This window comes from Haliotis rubra, unplaced genomic scaffold (assembly GCF_003918875.1).
Source record: "Haliotis rubra isolate DU_JTF1 unplaced genomic scaffold, ASM391887v1 Scf725, whole genome shotgun sequence".
Lineage (NCBI taxonomy): Eukaryota > Metazoa > Mollusca > Gastropoda > Lepetellida > Haliotidae > Haliotis > Haliotis rubra.
The window spans coordinates 258,891-283,403 of NW_025767441.1; the positions used below are offsets into that span (position 1 = coordinate 258,891).

The 24,513-nt window shown below is 39.3% G+C and overlaps 1 protein-coding gene across 1 annotated transcript; it reads left to right on the forward strand.

Annotated features, from left to right (window-relative positions):
- Nucleotides 1–9,657: 9,657 nt before the first annotated feature.
- On the forward strand, nucleotides 9,658–11,124 carry LOC124259495. Its single transcript, XM_046693625.1, has 2 exons — nucleotides 9,658–9,792; nucleotides 10,781–11,124. The coding sequence occupies exons 1-2, from the start codon at nucleotides 9,672–9,674 to the stop codon at nucleotides 11,014–11,016; spliced, it is 357 nt and encodes a 118-aa protein (XP_046549581.1). The 5' UTR covers nucleotides 9,658–9,671; the 3' UTR covers nucleotides 11,017–11,124.
- The last annotated feature ends 13,389 nt before the right edge of the window (nucleotides 11,125–24,513 follow it).

Below are 24,513 nucleotides of genomic sequence, written 5' to 3' on the forward strand. Positions count from 1 at the left end.
TACGCTGTGTTGCCTGATGTCGATATTATCAAGTGTTTTCGGATTTGTATTTGTGTCATTATTTTGAAAAAAATGCATTTCCTTACGATCTAATTGGTAAAGTTATGCTAACTGACAAGTAATGTTTTGTTCCCTTTAGTTTAGTTCTCAAGTCAACTTAAAAGTGCTCGTTAAGTCTACTAGATCATCGTGTAAAATCAAATTCTGTTAATGACGCTATCATCGATTAACAATGCCAATCATTGTCAGTACCGTCAATGAAGAAGTTAAGGAGACGGATCAAATGCAGTTATTTGAAAACGCGTTAAATGGCTGTATCGACATTAACGCTATTGTATATGATGCTATAAAATCACAGGTAACTTCTCCATTGTTGGTAATAGCAACGTTCGTCAACTACTTAAATATGGGCCTAAGTATCGGGACAACAACATTAAAATCATTATGGATGCTGTGGAAACACATGTCAAACAAGAGTAATCGGTTTATGTGTTATGCCCCGGAAACGAAATCCACCCCTCTTTGAGACTAAGTCCAAATCGTTTCTATGGAAATCGAGAAAAACAAAAATGCCAAAAATCTGTAAAAGGCAAAAGGCAACACTTTAGGTTGTGTTTCATACATTTACCAATTTGTGTTGAAACATATTGAACGGACGGACAGACTAAAAGAGAAGATGAACCTGAACAGACTAAAAGAGAAGATGAACCTGTAGAATGTCTTTCAGAGCGGGTTAAGTCTGTGCGTGATGTTGTCATTGGCAGAATGCATAAACTGTAAAAGAGGAAACAGAATTGGAATAAACCCATTCTGTCCCAATCAAATGCCATCCAAAGTCTGACTGCCCTGCATGAGGTTGTAGTTATTCCCACTGACAAAGCCTCAAATAACATATCCATTTAAGTAAAACCAGTACATAAATTGTTTGATTAAAAAACTTGCTATACGTGACATATATCAAATAATGACACATATAAGGCCAGTATGTTAACTGAAGACGATATTTGCCAAAGCATTCAACGGTACAATCAACGTTTGGCTTGAATGTTAAACCTGTAGACATGTCCATCCCTCTTTTGTACGTAAAACTACATACAAATCGGTATAAATCCGAATTACGGACGGTTCATGGACGACCTCCAGTTACATGGACTGGTAACATTCCTTTAAGGACCCGCAATTCCCAGTTGAAGATATGCGCCCTATACGTGTGCCCGAAACCTATGACCGTGGGTACATCGGTTTCTGTAATTTTCAGCGCCATATTGGTACTCATGGTACCGACTGTATTCCGGGTGTGAATGCATGTACCCTACAACTTCATTTGTAGTAAATGCTCGGCTGGCCAGGCTCATTCAGGTGGTTGACCGTATGGCACAATAAGTATCCCTATTGCAAGGATCGATAGTTCTTGTAACCTCTGGATCGTCTTTGCTGGAAGGTTTAAGGACCACTGCCATATAGCTGAACCGCGGCATTAAAGAACAAACAGACCAAATAAAATAGCTTTTCCCAACGCAATTATATCCAGTTTCTAAGTGCAGTATCGATTGCTACAAGAACGCATCCGATGTGTTCGTGAACTACAAGACCGACGAGGTCAAACAGACCATCAGCACCATGTTTATGTGGCATACTGATTTCCTTATAAGCTTGCTACAATTGATCAAGTGAATTTACTTGTCTTGATAAAGTTCGGGTTATAGATGATCCATAGCAAACATTGATGAGGGTAAGAGACGTTTCGATGGGTGAGGGTCAGTGTACATTGCATGTTATGACAATTGGGCCCCTTTTCACAAAGTTCTCGTAACCTTTCTCGTACCATTCGTACTTCCTATGTCACAGTATGGTAGGTACGACTGCTACGAGAAAAGCTAAGAGATCTTAGGCTTACGAGAGCTTTGTGAAATGGGGCCCCGGGAACAATGACGCGCAATCAGCCATGGAGATGAGTTTCACAATCCGATCCATTTAGACGTTTTACAACAGTTGTTGCTTGGGAACTAACACGGATCTTTGCGAGTGAAAATAATGTCAGTTGGTACTGATGCTATGGGCCTCGTCACCAGGGTAACAAATACACCCTTTACATCTGTACTTGTTGGCATCATATTCACAGAGAGAAACGGTTCCAGCTCACAAAGAAGTGTGTTGCATTGTACAAGACCAAAACACTGATATCGCAATACAATGAATGCATCATGAAAAATTAATGATCCTGACGCAGTTAAAACGTATCATTATCGTACTTTAACATCTACTAATTAGGATATGGATTGCCATTAATGATCAGTCTTACTATGGATTCTACAGATTAAAAACATTTATACAAACAGCAAGCGATCCATTTACTACTTCCAACGAAATTGATTTCATTAGATAAATTAACACGTCATGAACTGTAAACCTCTACAGATGCAAACACATCTTCGCAAACTGCATCTGCTGAATGAGGTGGAACACAGGAAGGAGGATGGGCTTCGTCATCTGGGACGATTCACAACAGACACAGACATGACGTCCTTCACAAGTCTGATGTATGTCAACGTGCTGTTTCTTCTTGTTGAATACTTGAAGGTAACAGGTAAGCAGTTCCTGTGTTTTAGTCAAGTTGAATAGTGTAACGATAATCAGAAATTAACGGTTTGATCAGCAACGTCTATTGCGACGAATGGTTTATTGATAACAGAACCATTCAAGCCAACTTTAGAGATCTAACTAGGTAATTGGATACCATCGTTATAAATGTAAAGGGTACTGTAGTACACAGAACGAACAGTCACTGAAATAATCATGGAAAAGAAAAAGACAAAACTTTCCTTAAAGGTCACATGCAACCAAAAAATCAAACATAATTAAAACACAATTATCACTTATTCATGACATATAATATACATTGCTGGTTATGAAAAAACATATAAACAAAATTATAAGCGTACAAACGCAAATCAAATGTGCAATATTGTGTACTTGGGTTTACATCCCTCGAAACGAAGCAGCCGGGATACCGAACCCAGTCAGAGCGGGTGGGTGTGCACTCAAGTGTAACGGCTGGTTCATTTGCAGATGCCCTCACGGCTCATAGTGAGTGTATATATAGAGATGTTGGGTTTTGTAAATACATGCTCATTTTTTGTGTATAACATTTTGCAATCAACACACATCATAATATGTCATGTGTTCAAGTATCACACCTGCCTGTCTGTGTAATTACATAATGTGACAGAGACCGAACTCGGGCCATAAATCAATGCATTTTGTTTATGGTGTATAGTCTGATTGGTGTTGAGTTTAAATTGCATGTGGTCAGTGATCGCAGTTGTGTATTGAATATTGTCATTAGCAGACAGGCAGGCAGACACACAGGTGTCAATAAAACAAGACATTGAGTTTTGTCTGTGACAACGACATATCTATATCACAGTTAGAATTCTGTCAACGCTAAATAATGACATTGCTTTTAAATATCGAACTGAGAAAGTGACTCGGTAAGAAGAACGTGTGGTGAAATAGTCAAATGAAATTATATAAACAGTTAAATCGGTAATCTACTGTCATAACATATAAAAAGCTCGCGCCTGAGAAATATCAACAAAACATTAGAAAAAATAGCTCACATCAAAGCCTCCCGACTACGAGTACTCACCCGGTCACCGCCAAGAAAGACTGTCTGTCTTGAAATGTGAAACGCCTCACTTGTTGACACATAATAATAATAATTATAATAATACTTTATTGCCCAAGAAGGGAATTTGTCTTGCGTTATGAACGCTGGAATTACAATAAACACCTATATCCATTACACACACATTACAACACGAACAACATCATCGCACGACCTGAGGAGCTCTCACAGATCACAGTGAGCAATCAACAGTGGTTAAAATGATTTAAAGTACGTTATAACATGACCAAATGTTGTTGTTTCAAAGATTAAACGAATGTAAAGGGGAAAGATAAAATTGGACATTAAGAAAATAAATAAATAAACTACAATGTATAACACTTTAAGACTAACACTGGATACAGAACAGATACCTAAAACACAGTAGAATGCTAAGAATAAATAAAACTACTTCTGTTTGTTTAAAATAACAATACTGTATGGGATAAATGAGTCGGTGGCTCTCTTTGTCATGAGGCGGGGAGTTTGATAGCGGCGGCCTGAAGGAAGAAGTTTATATTCGGGATGAAGAAAGTGGTTCGAATCTGTACAAATTTTGAGTGCTAGATTTCTGACTTGCCGCTGACCTAGACATGTGATGTCCTCGAAGGTTGTACCTGAAATTTTGCCTGCTTGAGTTATTGTTTTGGAGAATTTGTTTCTTGTTTTATTGTGAGAGCCCCCGACCACGCTTCAATGGAAAAACAAAGAACACTTTGCATAAATGTTTTGTAGAATAAAACAAGCGTGGGTGTGCTAACATTGAATGATCTAAGTTTTCTCAGGAAGTACAGGCGTTGTTGGCACTTAGCATAGATTCTGTCCGTATTCTTGTTCCAGTTGAGCTTATTGTCTATAACAGTTCCCAAATACTTATAGTCTGACACGATTTCTATATCAGAGTCATGAATAGTCACAGGCAGTAAATCTTCCTTCTTAGTCCGGAAGTCTATTATCATTTCTTTTGTCTTTTTAGTATTCAGGACAAGAAAGTTATCGTCACACCAGTCAGAGAAATTTGATATTGCACGACGGTAACATGTTTCATCACAGTTAGTGATGAGTCCAGCGATGGCAGCATCATCAGCAAATTTAACAGTGTCCCTTTTACTGTGCTATTGCAGTCATTGGTATATAATGTGAATAAAACTGGAGATAACACACAACCTTGTGGCGCACCGGTGCTGATGGTTTGATAGGAAGATATTGTTCCGTTTACCCTCACACACTGAGCTCTGTTTACCAAAAAAGTCTTTTATCCACAGAATCGTGTTGCGATGCACATCCATTTCACACAGTTTCTGAATCAGGAGGTGAGGTTGAATCGTGTTGAATGCGGAACTAAAGTCCACAAACATAACCTGTACATACGACTTTGGCGTATCGGTGTGCGTATATATTGCGTTCAACAGTGTTGTCGTAGCGTCCTCTACTCCTCTCCTCGCTTGATATGCAAATTGCAGTGGATCTAGAATGTCTCTGACATCTTGTAGTAAGCGAGACAGCACAATTCTTTCAAAGCATTTCATAATGATGTATGTAAGAGCGACTAGACGGTAGTTGTTAGGCTCGAGTGGTTTGGGGAGTTTGGGAACCGGGGTGATCTTTGACAGTTTCAATATGGCGGGGATTTCATGATCACCAAACGATCTTTCGAAAAGTCGGGAAAATACATAGGAGAGTTCCGAACAACTTTCCTTGAGAATCTTACCATTCATGTTATCCGGTCCGGGCGATTTCCGTGCATTTATCCTCTTGAAGACGATACGTACTTCCTCTTCTGATATTGGTGTGTGTTCTTCTGTAATTGGAATGGTATCCATGACGTCATTAAAACATTTGGAAAAGTCAACGTTGTCAAAGCGGGAGTAAAATGTATTTAGCTGTTCAGCATATTGGGCTTCATCTGGAACTTCAATATTTTTTTTACGTTTTCCGCATCCGGTTTTAGTGTGTATGTGTTGCCAAGCACTGCGCATGTCCCCTCGGAGTAGCTTATTCTCCAGTTTAGATTTGAAAGAGTCTTATTTGAATCCTTAAATCCTTCTGTAGGTCGCGTAATTTTACTGCATCGTTGTCCTTAAAAGCTATCTTTTTCATGTTGAGCAGATGTTTGAGATCTTTCGTGACCCACGGCTTGTTGTTCGGGTAGATCTTAATTTCTTTCACAGGTACTATATTGTCCACACAGAAAGTTATGTAACTGGTAATCACATCTACGTTGCTATCAATCGTGGCGTCGGGCTCGAGTAAACTGTCCCAGCTTGTGCAATCAAAGCTCGCTCGAAGCGTCTCCAGTGAATCTTTATCCCACTTTTTAATGATTTTATTTTCATTCTTCCCTGTTTTTAGCTTTTGTCTATAGGCGGGTAGTAATAGAACAGTGTTATGGTCAGACGATCCCAACGGTGGTCTGGATACTGATTTGTAGGCTTGCTTAATATTTCCAAAACACTTGTCCAAGATTTTGTTATTCCGTGTAACACATGACACATATTGGTGGTAGTGGGGTAGCACAGATTTAATATTGCATCCATTAAAGTCACCCAAGAAGAATTTCGGAGCACCTGTAGATAGGTTCTCAATTTCCTGGATGTGATCATATACTTGCCTAGCTGCGTTGTCGTAGCAGCCGGATGGGGGGATATATATCAACACAATAAATACTTGGCCGAACTCTCTAGGATGATAATACGGTCGGAATGACACAGATAGTAATTCCAAATCTGGTGTCATTACAGACTTCCTCAAGGTCCAATTATTACACCAGTTCTTATTCACAAATATGCACACTCTTCCGCCCTGTGATTTTCCGGTTAGCTGAGTAGATCTAGATCCGGGATCCTTACAAGGTTCTTTTATGTAACGAATAGATTATTAACTTTTTATTTGTGCTCATGACCTCATAATCCGGGCATACATCCTGTTTCAAGCTCCGCGAACCTATTCAGTGCGCATGCCTCAGGAGCGCAGCGCAGCCCAGCTGTTGAAACCAGTTTTCCCCCGGAAAGTCGGGGGAAAATTAGTGAATCGTTTAAACCCCGATTTCGCGCGGTTTTTTCATCGCGTTATTTTTCAACTTTATAAGTTGCATTTGCATTTTTCATCATTTGTTTCGGTAAGTCCATACCGAAAGGTATCAGAATCTGCAAAGTTGTGTTTTACGTTGCATGTGACCTTTAATCATAAGATAGAGCCTCTTGGACGATTTGGAGTGAGTGTTTGAGTGACTTTAGTTTTACGCTGCACTCAGCAATGTTCCAGCTATATGGCGGCCGTCTGTAAATAATCGAGTCTGGACCAGACAATACAGTGATCAAAATCATGGGCATCGATCTACGCAATTGGGAACCGATGACATGTGTCAACCAAGTCAGCGAGCCTGACCACCCAATCCGGTTAGTCGCCTCTTATGATAAGCATAGGTTACCGAAGATCAATTCTAGCCGGGATCTTCACGCTTGGCCGATTTGGGACTATACCACAAGCATTTCATTTAGGAGTACTTTCAAATAATGAAAACAATGGTTCGTGTATAGATGTTCGCGTATGGCAATATACTTCCCTGCGTTAGGCAACAAATACTCGTTTGAAGCTTGTGTAAGTGGCGAGTGCTGCCAGAAAGGAAGAACAAGCTTACCCTTTTCGCCACGGCGCAATGAATCTCAGATTCACCCTTGCCTGTTAGTTGCTTCAGTTTACTTTACCGATTTTTCTTCCTACGTCGAATGGTAGTCCGGTAGCCGCGAATTCCAGCATAAGATGCGATATGATGAGTATTGCGTTTGGGCAGCCTCGTAGTAGCTGTTGAATTATAGCACTTCAATCGGGAAATGCCGATTCGCAATTGTGTTTGGGCAATTTTAAACTTGAGAGTGGCTTTAGTAAGGTATGTCCCCATAAACAACGTAGTCTACCAACAGAAACACACACACACACAAACACACACACACACACACCGCCCCTAATCCCCTCAATATATGCAAATAACTCTAGTTTATTCCTTGAAGCTCCTTGTGCAAAATGTCATGAATGGCCTGACAACGCCATGTGTCAGTGACAAAACACACAACCAGTGGCATATCGTACGTACTGGCAATTTCGTTATTTCATTGACATCCCCCAAAACACTGTTTCTGTCACTGATGGCCGTATAATTACACATTTGAAATTGTTATGGATGAAGAATTAATGTTGCAATCCATAAAACGTTTAATCTCTTCAAGGCCTATTTCAGCGAATGTCATCATCTAATAAAGACATTCAATATCACAAGATAACGGCATTTAAAATAGTGACATAATCACTCCACGTTATTGTGCTCATACAATTTGGGACTGTTGTCACTCCTAATGCCGAAAAGTAAGGTATAATAATTCTTAATAGTTTCGGGCAATATTTTGGAGAAACATTCATCATGGCCGGAAGACACACCTTTGAAACTCTAAACACAGCTATTACAGCTGATACATATTCACTGAGCTAAATATATTGTTGATGATCTATCCACTTCATGAATCCAAATGTCACAGGCCCTTTAAAAATATGGGATTAAGGGAAAGAGTGTGTGAATGAGTGAGTGAATCTGGTTTGAGGTCTTTCCAGCAACATGACCAAAGGTTGGCTTCACACGTACCCATTCAGGAAGTCGTATTCGGGTGATAGTTGTGATATTCAAACACATATGAATACACTGCCTGCAGCAATTGAATACTTTTAGCTTATCGCATCTCCACCAATAGAAACTGAAGCGGAATGTAGCCATGTAATTTCGTATAATTACCTATTATTTTTTACAGAGTCCGTTCAGACAAATATAGCTCAGGGGAAACCGGCCAGCCAGTCCAGCGTAGCCTACGATGGTCACCCATTCTTTGCTGTTGATGGTGTAACAGGAGGTAATCTCCGTAGAGACGGTTGCATGCATACACCTCATGGCAAGTCCTGGTGGATGGTCGACCTGACCTTCTTCACTGTCTACAATATATCTTACGATCACTATTTTCAGGAGAACAGATTATTCTGGAGGTACGTTCTGCATATTCGCATACAGTGCAGTTGTAGAACCCTTGGCATTTGTAGAATTTAGTATTGAAACATAAATGTAAACCAATCAACAAAACCATTATAAAATCATAAGACATATCTGCCTACCATATCATAAGGTGTGGGTGATTTACTCTTGAATAATGACGAGCTCAGGTGTTCTGTTCACAAACACACGATCAACTGTTCATCTGAAGAACCCGCCTTTAACGCTATTTGTGTGAAAGTCATTTTATGAGTGATTTTATGAGCCAATTAGAAAAATGGGTCAACCAGAAATCCGATTTATCCATTAAACTTAATAAGAAAGATATACTTCTGATGTCTTATACTCAATTTTGGGCCAATATTTTTTTTAATAATAGTATGCGAACAATTTATTTTAAAAAGTATGTCATATAAAAGCCAATAAAACTTTAAAATGATTCAAGAGGAACTCGCTTTATTACTTCATGAAATAATAACAGCAAATATGTACTGTCATCTTAACCAATTTATTTCAATTCTGGTCAACTTGTCACCTTTTGTTTTATATACATGTGGACAGTTTTGATTATATATAAATATGCAACTGTGTATAAAACAAAAATAAAGAAGTTATGTTTACAAAATGAGCAGCTTCTTTTACTGCTATATCATATAAGTGATCAGTCAAATTGATTTGAATCTTATTACTGAACCACATTAGATCACTGAATGTTCTTGAGCATCTAGATGTAACAACTAAAGGTATTCCAGTACTGATCAAGAAGGAGGTGCGCGTAATGTTGGCAACTGAGTCTATGTTAAGACAATTCTGGTGTAACTTCAGCATTATTGCAACTGAACCATGCACTCCCTGACAACCCACAACATTAATATGACATTCTAGGTGCACCAGATCTTCTGAAGGTAGAGGGCTTTTTCAAGCATCCTACCCCTGTCCCGCCATCCTCCCGCGAAAGTCTGTGTCAACCAGATGGGCAGTTTCACAGGAACATCCAAGACTGTTGCGTGTGACCAGAAGATCATGGCCAGATATGTGAAAGTGTCCTCCGATATCATCATGATGATGTGCGAGGTACAAGTGTTTGGAGAAGGTAAGGTCTTTATCCATGGACACTTGAATCGTACTACATTCAGACATTTACTATGCACGCTGGCTGCCTTGGGATAAATTTTCAAAATCAGTTCAATGATAGAGAATAACAGGAAGTGGTATTTGATGGAGACATTTTGTTTTACAAAATGGATTAACAGGATTGAGCAGTACCCATCCTTATGCATGCAATTTGGGGGCCACACTTTGAAATGTATTCAGATGTACAAATAGATCTCAGTAACTCGTGTTTTTGTTTTATGTCATGATGATATCGTGTTCTCGTATCCCCGAAACTTAGGATCGCGCTTATGTGTCAGCCACTGGCTTGTCATATAAAGACTAGATGATTTACAGACCGCAGTGACATAGCAGGAATGGTGCCGACTATGATGTTGAAACATTATTAATTCATTCACTTCAGTTAGGTTCATAACATTGCATCTTGTTTCGAGGGGATTTCCACGCTATATGTTGTTACTTGAGAATTGTCAAGTTAAAACAATACGTTAACATAGAAATCTGTGCAAACCAACAAGCAACAAAGAAATATTTTCCAGTAATTGTTGTATGGTAAGACTAACAAACTACACAAATGAAGACAAATTGGTGCAAAGTAATTACATTAACAAAACACAATAGAGAAGCCATAAAACGTCAATGACATACAATTGCCATGACAATACGACATAAAATAGTGGTGGTACTTGTAGTATTGTCAGTGATAATAACATTCACCAAGCTGTGTTGGTGGTCAAGCTTCCTAAACAGGCCAAGGATCTATGTCGAATGTGAAAATAATGGTCAGCATGTTATGTGATAAGATTGAGGCCCAATCTTGTCCATTATATATACATAGCATAAATCTGTTGCCTCATTATTTGTTTGTCTCGTTCACACTTCTCTTATTCACGAGCTATCATGATATATCCAGAATATAGAGATTCTAAACAAACACCCTGCGCTCATTCTTTCAAACTTATTTACAGGTACGTGCTTGAATATTGAGGTGCAAATCCAAAATGGTCGGAAACGAGATAGTCCTTCACCCATGCAAAGCAGTTTGGCTCCACGTCGTATGGAGTGCAGCAACATCTGTTACAGACAGAACTGTACGTTCTTCAACTACAACAGAGTGACTGGGGAATGCCAGACAGGAAGTGGCCTGGCAACTTCCGCTTCATCCTACGCTGCGGCTGACTGGGACTTGGGCACAATCTGTTGAAGGGCGATTTCCCTGTAGAAATGTGGTTTTCCACCTACCAAATCGTTCATGGTGATAATCGAAATCATAGACTTTTTTGATGTCATGGACAGTTCTGTTTCTTGATGGATTGTGACATGCTGGAACTATTCCATAACGACGTTCATAACCTGGAAGAAAATGAGAAATGATTTTCAGAGAAAATGTGTTGTCCGGTCAAATATTTATCACTAACATTTGTAGCATCCATATTTAGACACAGATTTCCACCAGCCAATATAGAAGATATGAAAACGGTATAAGCATCTATACCGAAACGTCGCTATTGTATAATAACGAAGTTGATCATCCATAGCGGGCTTGTCATTCCTAATGTAAGATCACTATAGCATTTATGTCCTGTCATTTTAATGATATGGGACATTTCTTCATAGTCCTTGTACATGCTTCCTTTCGGTTTGTTAGCATATTTGTGCGCTTGCAAATCTGGTTGCGGAATATCTAAAACAGTTAACGTTGTTATCAGTATTTGTCATAAGATTTTCCATTGGGAAGAATAATCTGACCATTTGTGTACACTGTTCAATGGCTTTATCCGGAATCTCTAATGCGTATTGATATGCAGTGCTAACGTACTTCAGTTGGAATTGTTTTGGGTTCAATATTCCCGGCATCTCTGCTTGCAGTGTTACATGTTGCCTCTCCTGGTAATTAGAAGAATGTTGTATACTGATATTGATGAGATGCACACAACACATCCTGTTATGTGTTGCTATTGTGAACAGACACTCCTTCGCTTTGGTTACTGATTTCATGTTCATTGTCACTGTAGTCATCGCATGTAAAATATTATTGTGCGCTTGTTATCAATGGTAAACAGATGGCATACCTGTCAAAAATAAATGTCTTGAACGTCGTTCAAAATTCATGTTGTCTTTGTAACCAGTAACATAGTGTCTGACTGTTTGGCAACCTATGGTTGCTACGGTGTAACAGTGTCATCTGTAGAAGCCATGGTCCATTAAAGAGCAGAAAAAATTCGTGCACAGCAACAACAGCTAATTGAACATGGACATATTAGGCGGTTATGCGTTACGTTTACAAAACCCGAAAGATAGCAGATGATGTGAGATCGCGAAACATTCGTCACCACTCGTCCCTTTCCGTAACCTCAAAAAGTGAGTGAGTGACTTCAGTGATCAACAGCATGGGAACCGATTACATGTGTCAACCAAGCCAGTGAGCCTGACCACTCGATCCCGTTAGTCGCCTCTTACGACAAGTATGGGTTACTGAAGGTTCATTCTAACCCGGATCTTCACGGGTCGTACCCTCAAAGAAGACTCTCCCCTATCGAAGGTCGTTATGTGCGAAAAGACGACAAACAAATCACAAAAACGCTCGTAATGATGGCGGTATTTTCATAAAAATTATCCTGACTTCTTAAATTGTTTATGGCATGTGATTGTTTAAAAGATCATGGAAAATATTCATCATCATATTGGAAGTACGAATAACATAGCTAATACAATACTGTTGCCTTAGGTGAAGTTTTGTTTGTTTGTTTGTTTGTTCACATAACGGGGGCGTAGGTGTAGCCTAATGGTTAAAGCGTTGGCTCGTCACGCCGAAGACCCGGGTTCGAATCCCTACATGGGCACAATGTGTGAAGCCAATTTCTGGTGTCCCCTGCCGTGATGTTGTTGGAATATTGCTAAAAGCGGCGTAAAACCAAACTCAGTCAGTCAGTCAGTGTTTACATAACGGCTCTTATGCCCCCAGTTGTGCCTTTTTCTGGAGAGCTAATGGGCTTGTTTTGGTGATTGTACGTCCGCTTCCTACATTAGGAATTTTACTATTATAAATTGCTACGAGTATTAAAACAATCTATAGTTTTTATGCTCTTAAAAAAATGTAGGGAACTTTATTTTTAATTTTCGATTGAAAATATTGGGAGATATATCGGAGTCGATCAATTTTGATATGATAATAATTAGTGTGCATCACCACTTCCACTTCCTTATATCGGGGAGGTGGGGTAGCCTAGTGGTTAAAGCGTTGGCTCGTCACGCCGAAGACCCGGGTTCGATTCCCCACATGGCTACAATGTGTGAAGCCCATTTCTGGTGTACCCCGCCGTGATATTGCTGAAATATTGTTAAAAGCGGCGTCAAACTCCACTCACTCACTCCACTTCCTTATGACCATAGTTTGTTTGAGTACTTGCTCTTGAAAGATGAATGGGTGTACTGAAGGCAGGAATGATTGTCTGAAAAGATATATCGTTTATATACAATTAAAAAATGTAAGGGATATTCCATTTTGCGAGCATACCACTAGCCAATGCCAGTGCATATGAGAAAAGTAATATATATCCATACAGATCAAACATTTCCAAAGGAAATGAATAAAACTGAATTTTGTTGCAATTTTAGATTTGTCAGTTATTAAATTATCACCATCTTTAAGATGGTAAACAGCAGACTTTGATCCTTTGCTTTTTATTCCCTGCACCATGTTCCATACCTTCGACATTCGCGAATTAATCCAGGAGACACATTTCCTCCAAGATTGGCGTTTGTTTTGTTTGAAGGTACAACGTGCTTTTGCATTTAGTATTTTATTTTATGACAGAACAGTTAGGTGATGGCGGAAATAATTATCTGCCCTTTTCCTCTGTGTTTTGTTCTGGGGAGGTAGGGAGGGGGCATCAATTTTGCACACATGTACTTGGGGGGTCAGCAATTTTGTGCATAAAAACATTACAAAATTATGCTTGAAGTTATGGGAGGGGGCGGGGCGGTGTCATTGATTTTGTACATGACATGCAGGGGCTCACTTACTTTGAAAAGGCATAACCCCAGTGACATCTACAAGCCAACGTTGGTAACTAACCAACTAAGTTTCTTAAGACCCCCGGGACTACATAAAACTTGAAACATGCATGAAAAAAAGTATTTCTTTCAGTTTGTACTATAAGATTTGAATCAAAAAGATTATTGCACATCTGTCGTCGTTCTGTAGCAGGGAGTATGTTGCCCCCAATTATGCTAAAAGAGAAACACTGTCTCAGCTGAAGTGATAATGCAGATTACGCATTCAGCCGGTCATTCTGTCAAATCAAACCCAAGTCTAACCTTCTTAAGTCTATGGACGTTTCTTTTCGAAACATGTTTGGAAATAAACTAAGCGAGAATTGACAAACAAAACATAACTTGGCTAGATGTATTTTATATTGGTTTGAAATCAAAATATTCTAGCATTGGTATTATTCAACACGAACGTTTTTGAAGGTTGTTGTACATTATTGCCGCTAACAAAGTGTAATGACCAGATGCCCCAACACATGTCACACCTAGATGTGACTTCAGGCTTAGCACGTTTCGTTTTTGTTGCTATTGTCAATCCTCACGAAGTGGGAACCCGCTGACAACAATGCAAAGAGGTCACGCCTTCGCACTGACAAACATTAAGCATTTTTCAGATACAATAATCATGCTATCTCAAAACATTATGCAAATGGACATTTATGCATAGATATTAACACTGCTTTATTAACCTATATGATTACCATTCATTAAGTATGTATTACTTATCTATATCTATTTGCATCTTAAAGAGTTATTATTTATATTTAATTAGTGTATTTGATTAATGGTGGTAGGTGGTGGGAAACACATTATTTCTTATCTACTGATCTTCACGGATGGGTTGCCACGGAAAGTGATTAATTGTTCAGTGATACATGTGCAGTAAGACTTAATAGCATGCACCGTTTTAATACACAATCCACATACTTACCTACACACTGTAGAGAGAGATAGTAATCACAACAAAGCACCACATAATGGTCTCTCGGAAAATGTTGTATAAGACAGTTGAAACAGTCACATTTACATTCCACTTTGTTCAATTGTCTTAACGACTGATTCTGGTGAGACAATGTCCGAATAATATACAATTATTTCCAAAGGTCAGATACTGTGTAGCCAAGATATGTATAAATTCATTGCAAGTACTTATATGACAACTGTCAATTATTTTATTAATGAGACTCAAAATCTGGGTATTAATGACATAGTGTATGAACTTATTATACCTTCAAAAGGTTGTAGAAGGTTCTATGACAAATTGATTTAAACATGTGAGCTACCCGAGGTGTGTAACAAGTGGGAAAGTATGACTCAGATTACATTGCCTTGGAGTATTGTTTTTACAAACTATAGAAAGTGTATTCGGGATGTTAAATTATTGGATTTTCAATTCAGATTCATCCACAATATTATATATACTAAAAAAGAATTGTTAAAGATGAAATTGATTTACAAAATGTTTGTACATTTTGCAAATCAGAACCAGAGGATATTATCGATGTTTTGTATCGTGTGGACATGTACAGATGTTCTGGAGTGAACTAAGGATTTTCATTAAAAACACTTTTAGCATTGACATTGTACTCTCAGATTTCAAAATCCTGTTGGGACTTAACACTGGCTATGATTTATTAACAACATTATTCTCGCTGGGAAACGATTCATATGTATCTCAAGTATAAACAACAGACGGCTGCAAATGTCAGGATTTCTGAAAATAATACAGAATATTGTATATGTCGAAAAATACATAGCTAAGAAAAACAACAGGCTTAACAAATTTCACAAAAAATGGCCTCATAGCTTTATTTCGAACTTTGAAAATCTGCAAGTCTCTGGGCCAATAAATAATCAGCTCCAACTTGCCTACGACCCATGAGTTTACTGCTGGAGGTTTGCACTTTGTCTTTCTATACCCATCCTTTCACGCTAATGAAATTAATTATTCTTTTGTCAGCGATAACCAGGTTTTAACATCATATAAATATCCTATAAGAATAAGAATAATAATAATAAGAAGAAGAATAAGAAGAACAATGACAAGAATATTAATTACTAAACATGCAGGTAACCCATGAGCTTGTCGCTGCAGTCATGTACTCCTCGACTTATGTACCTATACTTTCACACTCTGAAAATTTGTAACTTCTTGTTGCCAATGTATAACCAGCTCCAAGTGCCTTACCAGCTCCGAGTTTGCAACTGGAGTAGTGTACTCCCTGATTGTATACCTATTATTATCACACTTTGAAAATTTGAACTATTTGTTGCTGATGTATAACCAGCTCTTACACGCCCGTAACCCAGAGAGTCTGTTGCTGGAGTGATGCACTCCCTGACTTTGTGTACCTATGTTTTCATACTTCGTAAGTAGTTAACCTTTGTTGCTGGTGTATAACTAGCTAGAACATGCCTGTAACTCATGGAGTCTGTTGCTTGAGTGGTTCACTCCCTGACTTTGTGTACCTATGTTTTCATTCTTCGAAATTAGTAACTTTATTGCTGATGTATAACTAGCAAGAACATACCTGTAACCCATGAAGTTTGCTGCTGGAGTTGTGCACTCCCCGACTTTGTATACTTGCAACTATATTTTCTTACTTTGAAAGTTTGTATCTCTTTGTTGCCAATATGTATCCAGCCCTAACATGGAGTTGTGTACTCCCTGTCTCTGTATACCTATCTGAAATGAATAAAAATATTAAAAATTTTTTAAAAAGTATTTATATAACGCTAATATCAATTCTTAATAATCATTACAACTGTTTTGTGCATTGTCTTGTCAGTCAACCAGTACCACTGTCACTATCATTAATTATTTTTGTTTAAGTTAAGACATTTATGACCTTTATCTTGTATCCCTTTGACCCTGTCTGTTAACACACTAATAAGCCTTAGTCAAAGACAATGATATTGTCTCTTTATCTGTCCATTGTTGTCCCTTCGTCTGTCCATTTTGTCCAGTGGATTAATATGGAATCGTTTCCATTCTCAGCTCTTGGGGAGTGTAAACACATGCTGTGAGATGCTACATGGTATCCTTCCGGGTACCCATTCACAGTCGGTTCAACAGAAGCAAACTTTGAGGTAACACCACACCTGGGACAGGACTGTATGGGACAATAAGACTGGTTGTGGATCTTGTCGAACTTTACGTTGCCTTTACGTTGTGACCGATGGCCAATCTATAAAACGTCGCCGTATCAAATTACCCTTACACTACATCACGAAACAATACACAAAGAACTTAATTAAGAACTCCCTGTATTTTTGCAATAGGTTTTCAGCGCGTACATAAAACTTCTTGTGGTGACTACGATGGAAAAATATGAGTTTTTCTGACCCGTACGATCGTTTGACTCATAAAAAAGACAAAATGATTAGAAATTATTCTGATTCTATGATGATAATTGCTCATTTAAAAACATACACTGATTTTCATACAAAACCAAGGCTGTACAAGTATGTCCCTGGAATGTTTATCGTTGAATTTATTGGTGAATGTGAACATTCAAAATGTCATTTTGCGTGTCTTACACGATTCAACGTCAATACCCAGTGTAACCTCCATGTTACTGTATGACAGCCAGTACTCTCATACCCCTGTCAGCCTCCTGATCATCTGAAGGGGCAGTGTACGCCATTCCTCGTGTAAAGCAGCTTCCATTTGGGCCAGGTTCTGTATAGAAGGATCCCTTTGTTGCACACGACGACCAATCATGTCACAGATATGCTCCAAAGGTTTAAGATTGGGGCTCATTTACTCGTGAGATATGTCAGTGGGTGCTTAACGAAGTTATTTGTCTACACAACTAAACCTGCGCACAACTCTTACTTCTTAAAGAAATACGAATTAACCTTTAAATTCTACTGCTAACTTTTAGCTTGAAAATATATCTCCTTCCAACCTGCATTCTTCTCCTCCTTGGCAAATAGTGAAACCATCGGTAGATTTTACACAAGGAAAACTAAGAAATCAGAAACCAGCCATACACTTCTCATACTTATAAATCTATCTTCACAGAAGGATATAGGAATCGTGGCGTAGTTGCTAGTGCCACTGTTATTGGATCCAAAACAATTTCTTACCAGAAAACAGATTTTGACAGCCGAAGCAAACACAATTTCATCTGATGCTAAATATGTAAACAGTTTAAATATAAACACTTCAAAAACATTTTCGATTCTGTTTCTTGCCTTCAGGCCATTAAACAGTTTTAGTTGCCAGGGAGGAGTAGAATGCATAATAATGAATAATTCGTATTTCTTTAAACATCCCGATTGAAATGAAAGTCTCGACTTAAAAAGTGATCTTGCCACTGACCAATATGACATCCTCTTTTGTTTGTTGCTGAGCCATGTTCGAAACACCGTTAACACGATGACCGATTCTGCTGTTGCGGCATCTTTTAACACATCTGTGACACCACTTTTGAAAACTTTACAGCGATTATAAACCTTTTTAGAAGTTTCATCAGTGATCTAATGGACTGACTGACTGAATTTGGTTTTACGCCGCTTTTAGCAATATTCCAGCAACATCACGGCTGGGGACACCAGGAATTGGCTTCACACATTGTACCCATGTGGGGATTCGAACCCGGGTCTTCGGCGTGACGAGCCAACGCTTTAACCACTAGGCTACACCACCGCCCCTGATCTAATGGAAAATAGTGGGACACCCAAGTTGGTATCAATAAGTAACATGCAATAAAAGCAACTACCAGTTACACCTGCTTCAGTTCAGATTTCGAAAGGTCATCATGAGACAAAGTCGTATTGGCCATCCGAGATACACTGAGGAGCCTTTCCTGAAAGGTGAAGGTCCTCTGTTTTGTATTCCTTATCATGAAAGAATCACAGTGAAAATGTACTGCTCTACTGTATTGATCTTTCAGGAACCGTGCAGAAGGCAGAGGTATTATACGTCCCCACGATTCCCAGAATAGTGGCCCAAGTTTGGTTGCTGGGGACCTATAACCCATTTTATTTGTTATTATTCTCTGTAATTATATAGTCATGGAAGGGAATGAGGCAAAATATGAAAGCTCAAGTATTCCTTTAGTTATTTCCACATTTTCACCCACAGTGCAATATAAAGCACAGCAAGAACCCGGAAAAGAGTACAGGAACACTTGCGCTTTCGCGTGTTCCTTTATTCGTTTCCATGAGTATACGTATATCTATATTTTTGATAGCATGCTAGGTTTAAGTAAAAATCTCCAATACTCTAGTAATTTCACTTCACATTAATCAGAGCTATTTTCAATCTAAATTTATTTAATGTTTAAATTAGAAATTGCTCTCATAACGGCATGGCTCGTACATTACTGATGTGACATTAAATATGACGTTGGGTACGTCGGTGTCTAGATTTATATCAGCACGACACTCGCACTCGCATTTTGACTTGTCATAGATTGTCTTGTCCAGGCTGGAATGTATAATTACCACCGTCATATATAACAGCAATGAGGCGTTAGACAGTAGGGAATCAATTTTACAGAAACGGTAAAATTCGAAGTAAGATAGCTCCTCCTTCCCCATTGTACAAATTAATGCTGCTAGTTCTAAATGTAGCATCGAATGCTACAGGAACGTCCCCTTTGGGTTCGTGAAGAAGGTACCATGAGAGTGTAACACCACATCTGGGACAGGACTGTATGGGACAATAAGACGGGTTGTGGACTTTTCGAACTTCACGTTGCCTTTACGTTGAGACCGATGGCCAATCTTTAAAACGTCGCTGTATCAAATTACCCTTACATTATATCACGAAACTATACACAAACAACTTAATTAAGAACTTTTGCAATAGGTTTTCAGCACGAACATAAAACTTCTTGTGGTGACCACGATGGAAAAATATGAGTTTTTCTGACCCGTATGATCGTTTGACTCATAACAAGGTGACTGCATAACATTGTCACAAAAACATTTAGGAGGCAAATTTAAAACCCCAGGTGTGGAGAAAATACAACAGTCGTTTTAACAATCAGGTGATCATTGGCACATGCGGTGACATCGCACAAACAATTCATTCTCTTTAATATTGCATTTTATTTACAAGAAGTATATGATGAGAGGCCCGCGATATTTATATTGAATGTTAGCATCTGAGTTTTAAGGGGTGTGTTTGAACTGATTAGATGCTTCTAAAGATCAAACGTAGGTTGTTGTTTATGTGTCTATGATGGGGTAAACATGGGAGTGTTCAATGTGCAATGCACACGTGGTGGTTTCAGAAAATATATGAACAACGCCGAAACTCTATTTACTCTTCTATGTCTCAAACTAAAAGCTGCTATGACCTTGATTACAAAAGAATTTCAATTACATGGAAATATACCTTGTAGCACTTACACGAGCACCGATATGGGCGTGGTGTGTACATGATTTGATCGGCTAATACTGACCGAGAACGTAGGCGTGATAACGTTGCGAGTACAAGAACAACAATCGTGAAGTTTGAGATAAAATAGTTTGACAACAAATTTGAAGACGTCGCTATAAGAACCAATGATGACTGGAAACATGTTTAGATTGATCATAACGTAATGATCTGCGTTCTTTTACAACGACCCGTGAAGATGAGGGTTAGAATTGATCTTCAGTAACGAATGCTTATCGTAAGAGGCGACTAACGGAATCGGGTGGTCAGGCACGCTGACTTGGCTGACACATGTCATGTTATCCCAATTGCGTAGATCGATACTCATGATCGATACGCTGAATTGTCTGTTCCAGACTCGATTATTTACAGACCGCAATCATATACTTGAAATATTGCTGAGTGCAGCGTAAAACAACAAAACAAACCAAATACCGTTGCTGATCGGTGAATATTACCAAAGCCACCAAATCATACACAAGGACCACATGTTCAATTTTGGCTATGTAACCACGAGTTAACAGTTGACACATTGTTTCTGAAATTTAGCTGCTTATGGGACTACAGTATTCCCTTTAACTTTGTACGGTTGAAATGTCCAACAGCTGTGAAAACACAATGCCTTTTAGGCAATGGTCAAATTTACCTGTGTATTTGTCATTACACTTTCTTAGTACAGACCCTTTGGGGTGAGTAGCTTTCGAGATTCCAAAACATGTTCCCGTCCTAGTCAGCGATCTAATCCACACAGCCACCGAGGCTTACACCAAAATGGTAGCCTAGACCTCATACTGTGTGTACCACGAGAGTAAATACCATAGCTTTTACAGCACGGTGTCTTTCAGAAAGTGGTCAAGCCTCAAATATAACATGCAATTTGCCCGCTTTCTAAAAGCAAATGTGTATTCTTCGTACGTTTTAGTATTACTTCTCTATTTCAACAAACCTATTTCCTAACATAAATTCATAAATCCCGTTTGATGCATTCATGTAAAACCTTATGAAAAGATTGTAATCTCAACTGAAGCCCTAAACCTGCCTCTAATATTTGCCTGTTTATATACTAGTCACATAAAGAAACTGTGCATTGTCAAAATATTATCCCAGTTGATAAGTACGATAATAATGTCAAAGGTACATATAAACTTTAATGGAGGGATCATGAGACCATAACAAGTCGGGAGAATTTCAATTGAAAAGTCAATCACAGTGACGTCACGAGTCCACAAGCGGGACAGGGGTCAAACGTCCATGTCACAAGCTCAATAACGGGCATGTCCACCATCGGCATTGAGAACAGCAGTGCATCGACGACGCATAGAGCTCGAGCCTATCAAACATGCAAGGAAGGCTTGTGGGATGTCACGCCAGATTCTCTCAAATTCTGTTGCAAGGTCAAGGACGTTATCTGGCGGATGAGGAGGACGGCGTAGACGTCGATCCATCTCGTCCCAAACATGCTCTGTCGGGGAGAAATCCGGTGCATTTGAAGGCCAAGGCAGTAAGTCAACGTTGTGGTGTTGCAAGAAATCCATAGCAACCTTTGTCGTATGAGGGCGGGCATTGTTGCTGTTGGAATGTTAACCCAGGGCCATGACGTTGCAGAAAAGGAATTGCCACAGGTCGAAGAATCTGATCCCTGTAGCCCACACCAGTTAAGTTGCCCTGAACAATCACCAAAGGAGTTCTTTGACGTGCTGTTATTCCACCCCAAATCATCACGGAACCACCCCCAAAGCGATTCCTCTCCAAGACACATGCCTGTGCATAACGTTCTAGGCACGTTGACGTCCATCACTATGGGAAATGTTAAACCTGGACTCATCTGTAAAAACACCATTTCTCCACCAAAACAAGGGTCTGCGGCACCACATTCGGCGAGTTTGTCGATGACCTTGTGTAAGGATAGGCCGTGTGGTGGGACGTCGTGGTCTGATCCCGTGATGACGTAAACGTTGTCGAACTGTGTTGGGGTGGATACGGCGAAATCTTGGGATGGTTCGGGCAGTCATCACTGGAGTCTGAAACCTGTGTCGAAGGTGGGTCACCCTTATCCATCTGTCCTGTCTTGGCGTTGTTACACGTGGACGTCCAGAACGTGGCCGATCGATGACGTCATTTGTGTTCTGGTAGCGTCTCATCAGTGCAGAAATGGTGTTCCGATGGCAGTGGAAATGTGCAGCCACTTGTCGTTGAGACATTCCCCCACGGACCATCCCAATGGCCTCATGACGTTGTGCAGACGTGAGCCTTGGCATGCTATGCGTTTCAATATCCGTTTAACTTTTTAACGATCGCAAGGGTAAGGGTTGAGCTTTCCAAAGTGACAGTATTGTGTGGCATTCATTTGCTCTGTTTCTCTTTCCTGGAATGCACGTGCAACAACGTATTTCACGTCTCAAGGACGAACCCACTGACGTCACGGTACGTGCATGCATATTGGATACATGTCACTTTAAATCCTTATGTGTCTACAAAGGTTTGATAAATTTAAATTTTAAATTTTTGTATGCACAGTGTCTTTATGTGCCTAGTATAGAAATGTGTTTAATTCCTTAACACATAACTAAACGCGTTCCTTCCCAAATATTTCTTACCTGTTGTGTTAACACTTGGATGTGTTTCTAGTCTGGATGCCAGTTGCTGGTGATCTATAGCCCATTTTTATGTTGTAATGTCTTAAATACTCTATGATTTTAGGTTACCTGCTAGTTTTATATCTCCAACTGTGATAAACTAGTTGTATTACTGTCCTTTGGCGACAGATTTTAAAATATAAAATTATAAACTATTTACTGTTTTAATCACGATATGGCTGAAATATTGCCAAAGTGACTTTCAATTTTAACTCACTCACTCAAGTCTGAATGCAGAGTGACCCGTACACTCCCTGAGGCCTAGTTATGGTGTCCATCTCCGTGATATTCCAGGAATGTGCTACAAGTGGCGTAAAGCATTACCAGCCACACGCACGCACTCTCACTCACTCACTCACTCACTATATAGATCTGGTGCCAAGTTAATACAAATAATGATATGCTCTCTATTTGTTTAATGGTAAGTTTCTGCTGGAATGTAATTAACTGGTACGCCATCATCCAGACTGTAATGCACTATGGACGGTATGGAAAAGACGCGTCAACATCCTTTGTAGATCTATCTTATCTTGAACTGTTTCTGGGAGGTCGTCCAATGTTAAACAATGTGCCCCATTTGTTACAGGTCAAAGTCTGTGGTATGGGAGCAGAAGGACATGTGGGTTGCTACTCTCTGTCCGCTTCAGATATGTCCACAGTGCCTGCAAAACACATCCTTCCATGACATGAAAAACAACTCCCTCCTCCCCTCTACTAACTCACCCCCTCACTCACTCTGTACATGTTCTGCAGGCCCAGTCAGTGTCAGTAAAACTAATTCTCTCTTCGAGTGCAGTAAGGGACGCTAGTGCATTAAAATCGAATATGGTTATAAATATGTGGAATTGATTTGTGTACTATGAAATAAAGGCATACTTTATTTTATAATTCGCTATGTTGCTGCCATCAGTATGTGTATTTGCATTGCAAAAACAGTTATACTGACCAGCAATAAAAACGCAACTCAAAATTCATGAAAATTATACTTTTTCAGCATGAGTTTGGATTTGATACTTTAACACAATTGTTTGATTTCTTGAATTACGTTTCTTTTGCTGGTCAGTATACATAATCACACATAGGAGGTGCATACAGTTAACCCCGTGAAAGAGAAATAGATATGTGTGCACACATAAAGAATATAGGAAACTAATTCAAGAAAATATTTATTAAAACTGTTTTCCCCACTTAAATGACATCCTACAACGGTCAAGCTTTGTCTAGCCATGGTTGTTAAAGAGAATATAACAATCTGACAAGCCACTTTCTAAACAGGGACACACTTTGACCGATTAGTCGTGCAAGGGTCCTCAAGTCTTGCGATCGAATTGAATATTAAACCCCCTCTGATACACCCGCCCCCAACCCGAGTAAGATCAACAGATTGGAGTAATTTTTCCGACTTACAAAATATAATGGTTAATACACTGTACGTAATTTCTCTATTATTTTCACCAGAACTTATGCAATGTGACCTGTAGTTGCGTAAGTTAGACCTTTATGACAAACGGCACCCATGAAGGGCCACCTCCTCGTGGTGGGTGCTGGGTAACGCCAAGCGCCCTTCAACCCCCCGTTGTGGACCCGTGGGGATATTAGGTCCACCAACCCGTTTGCC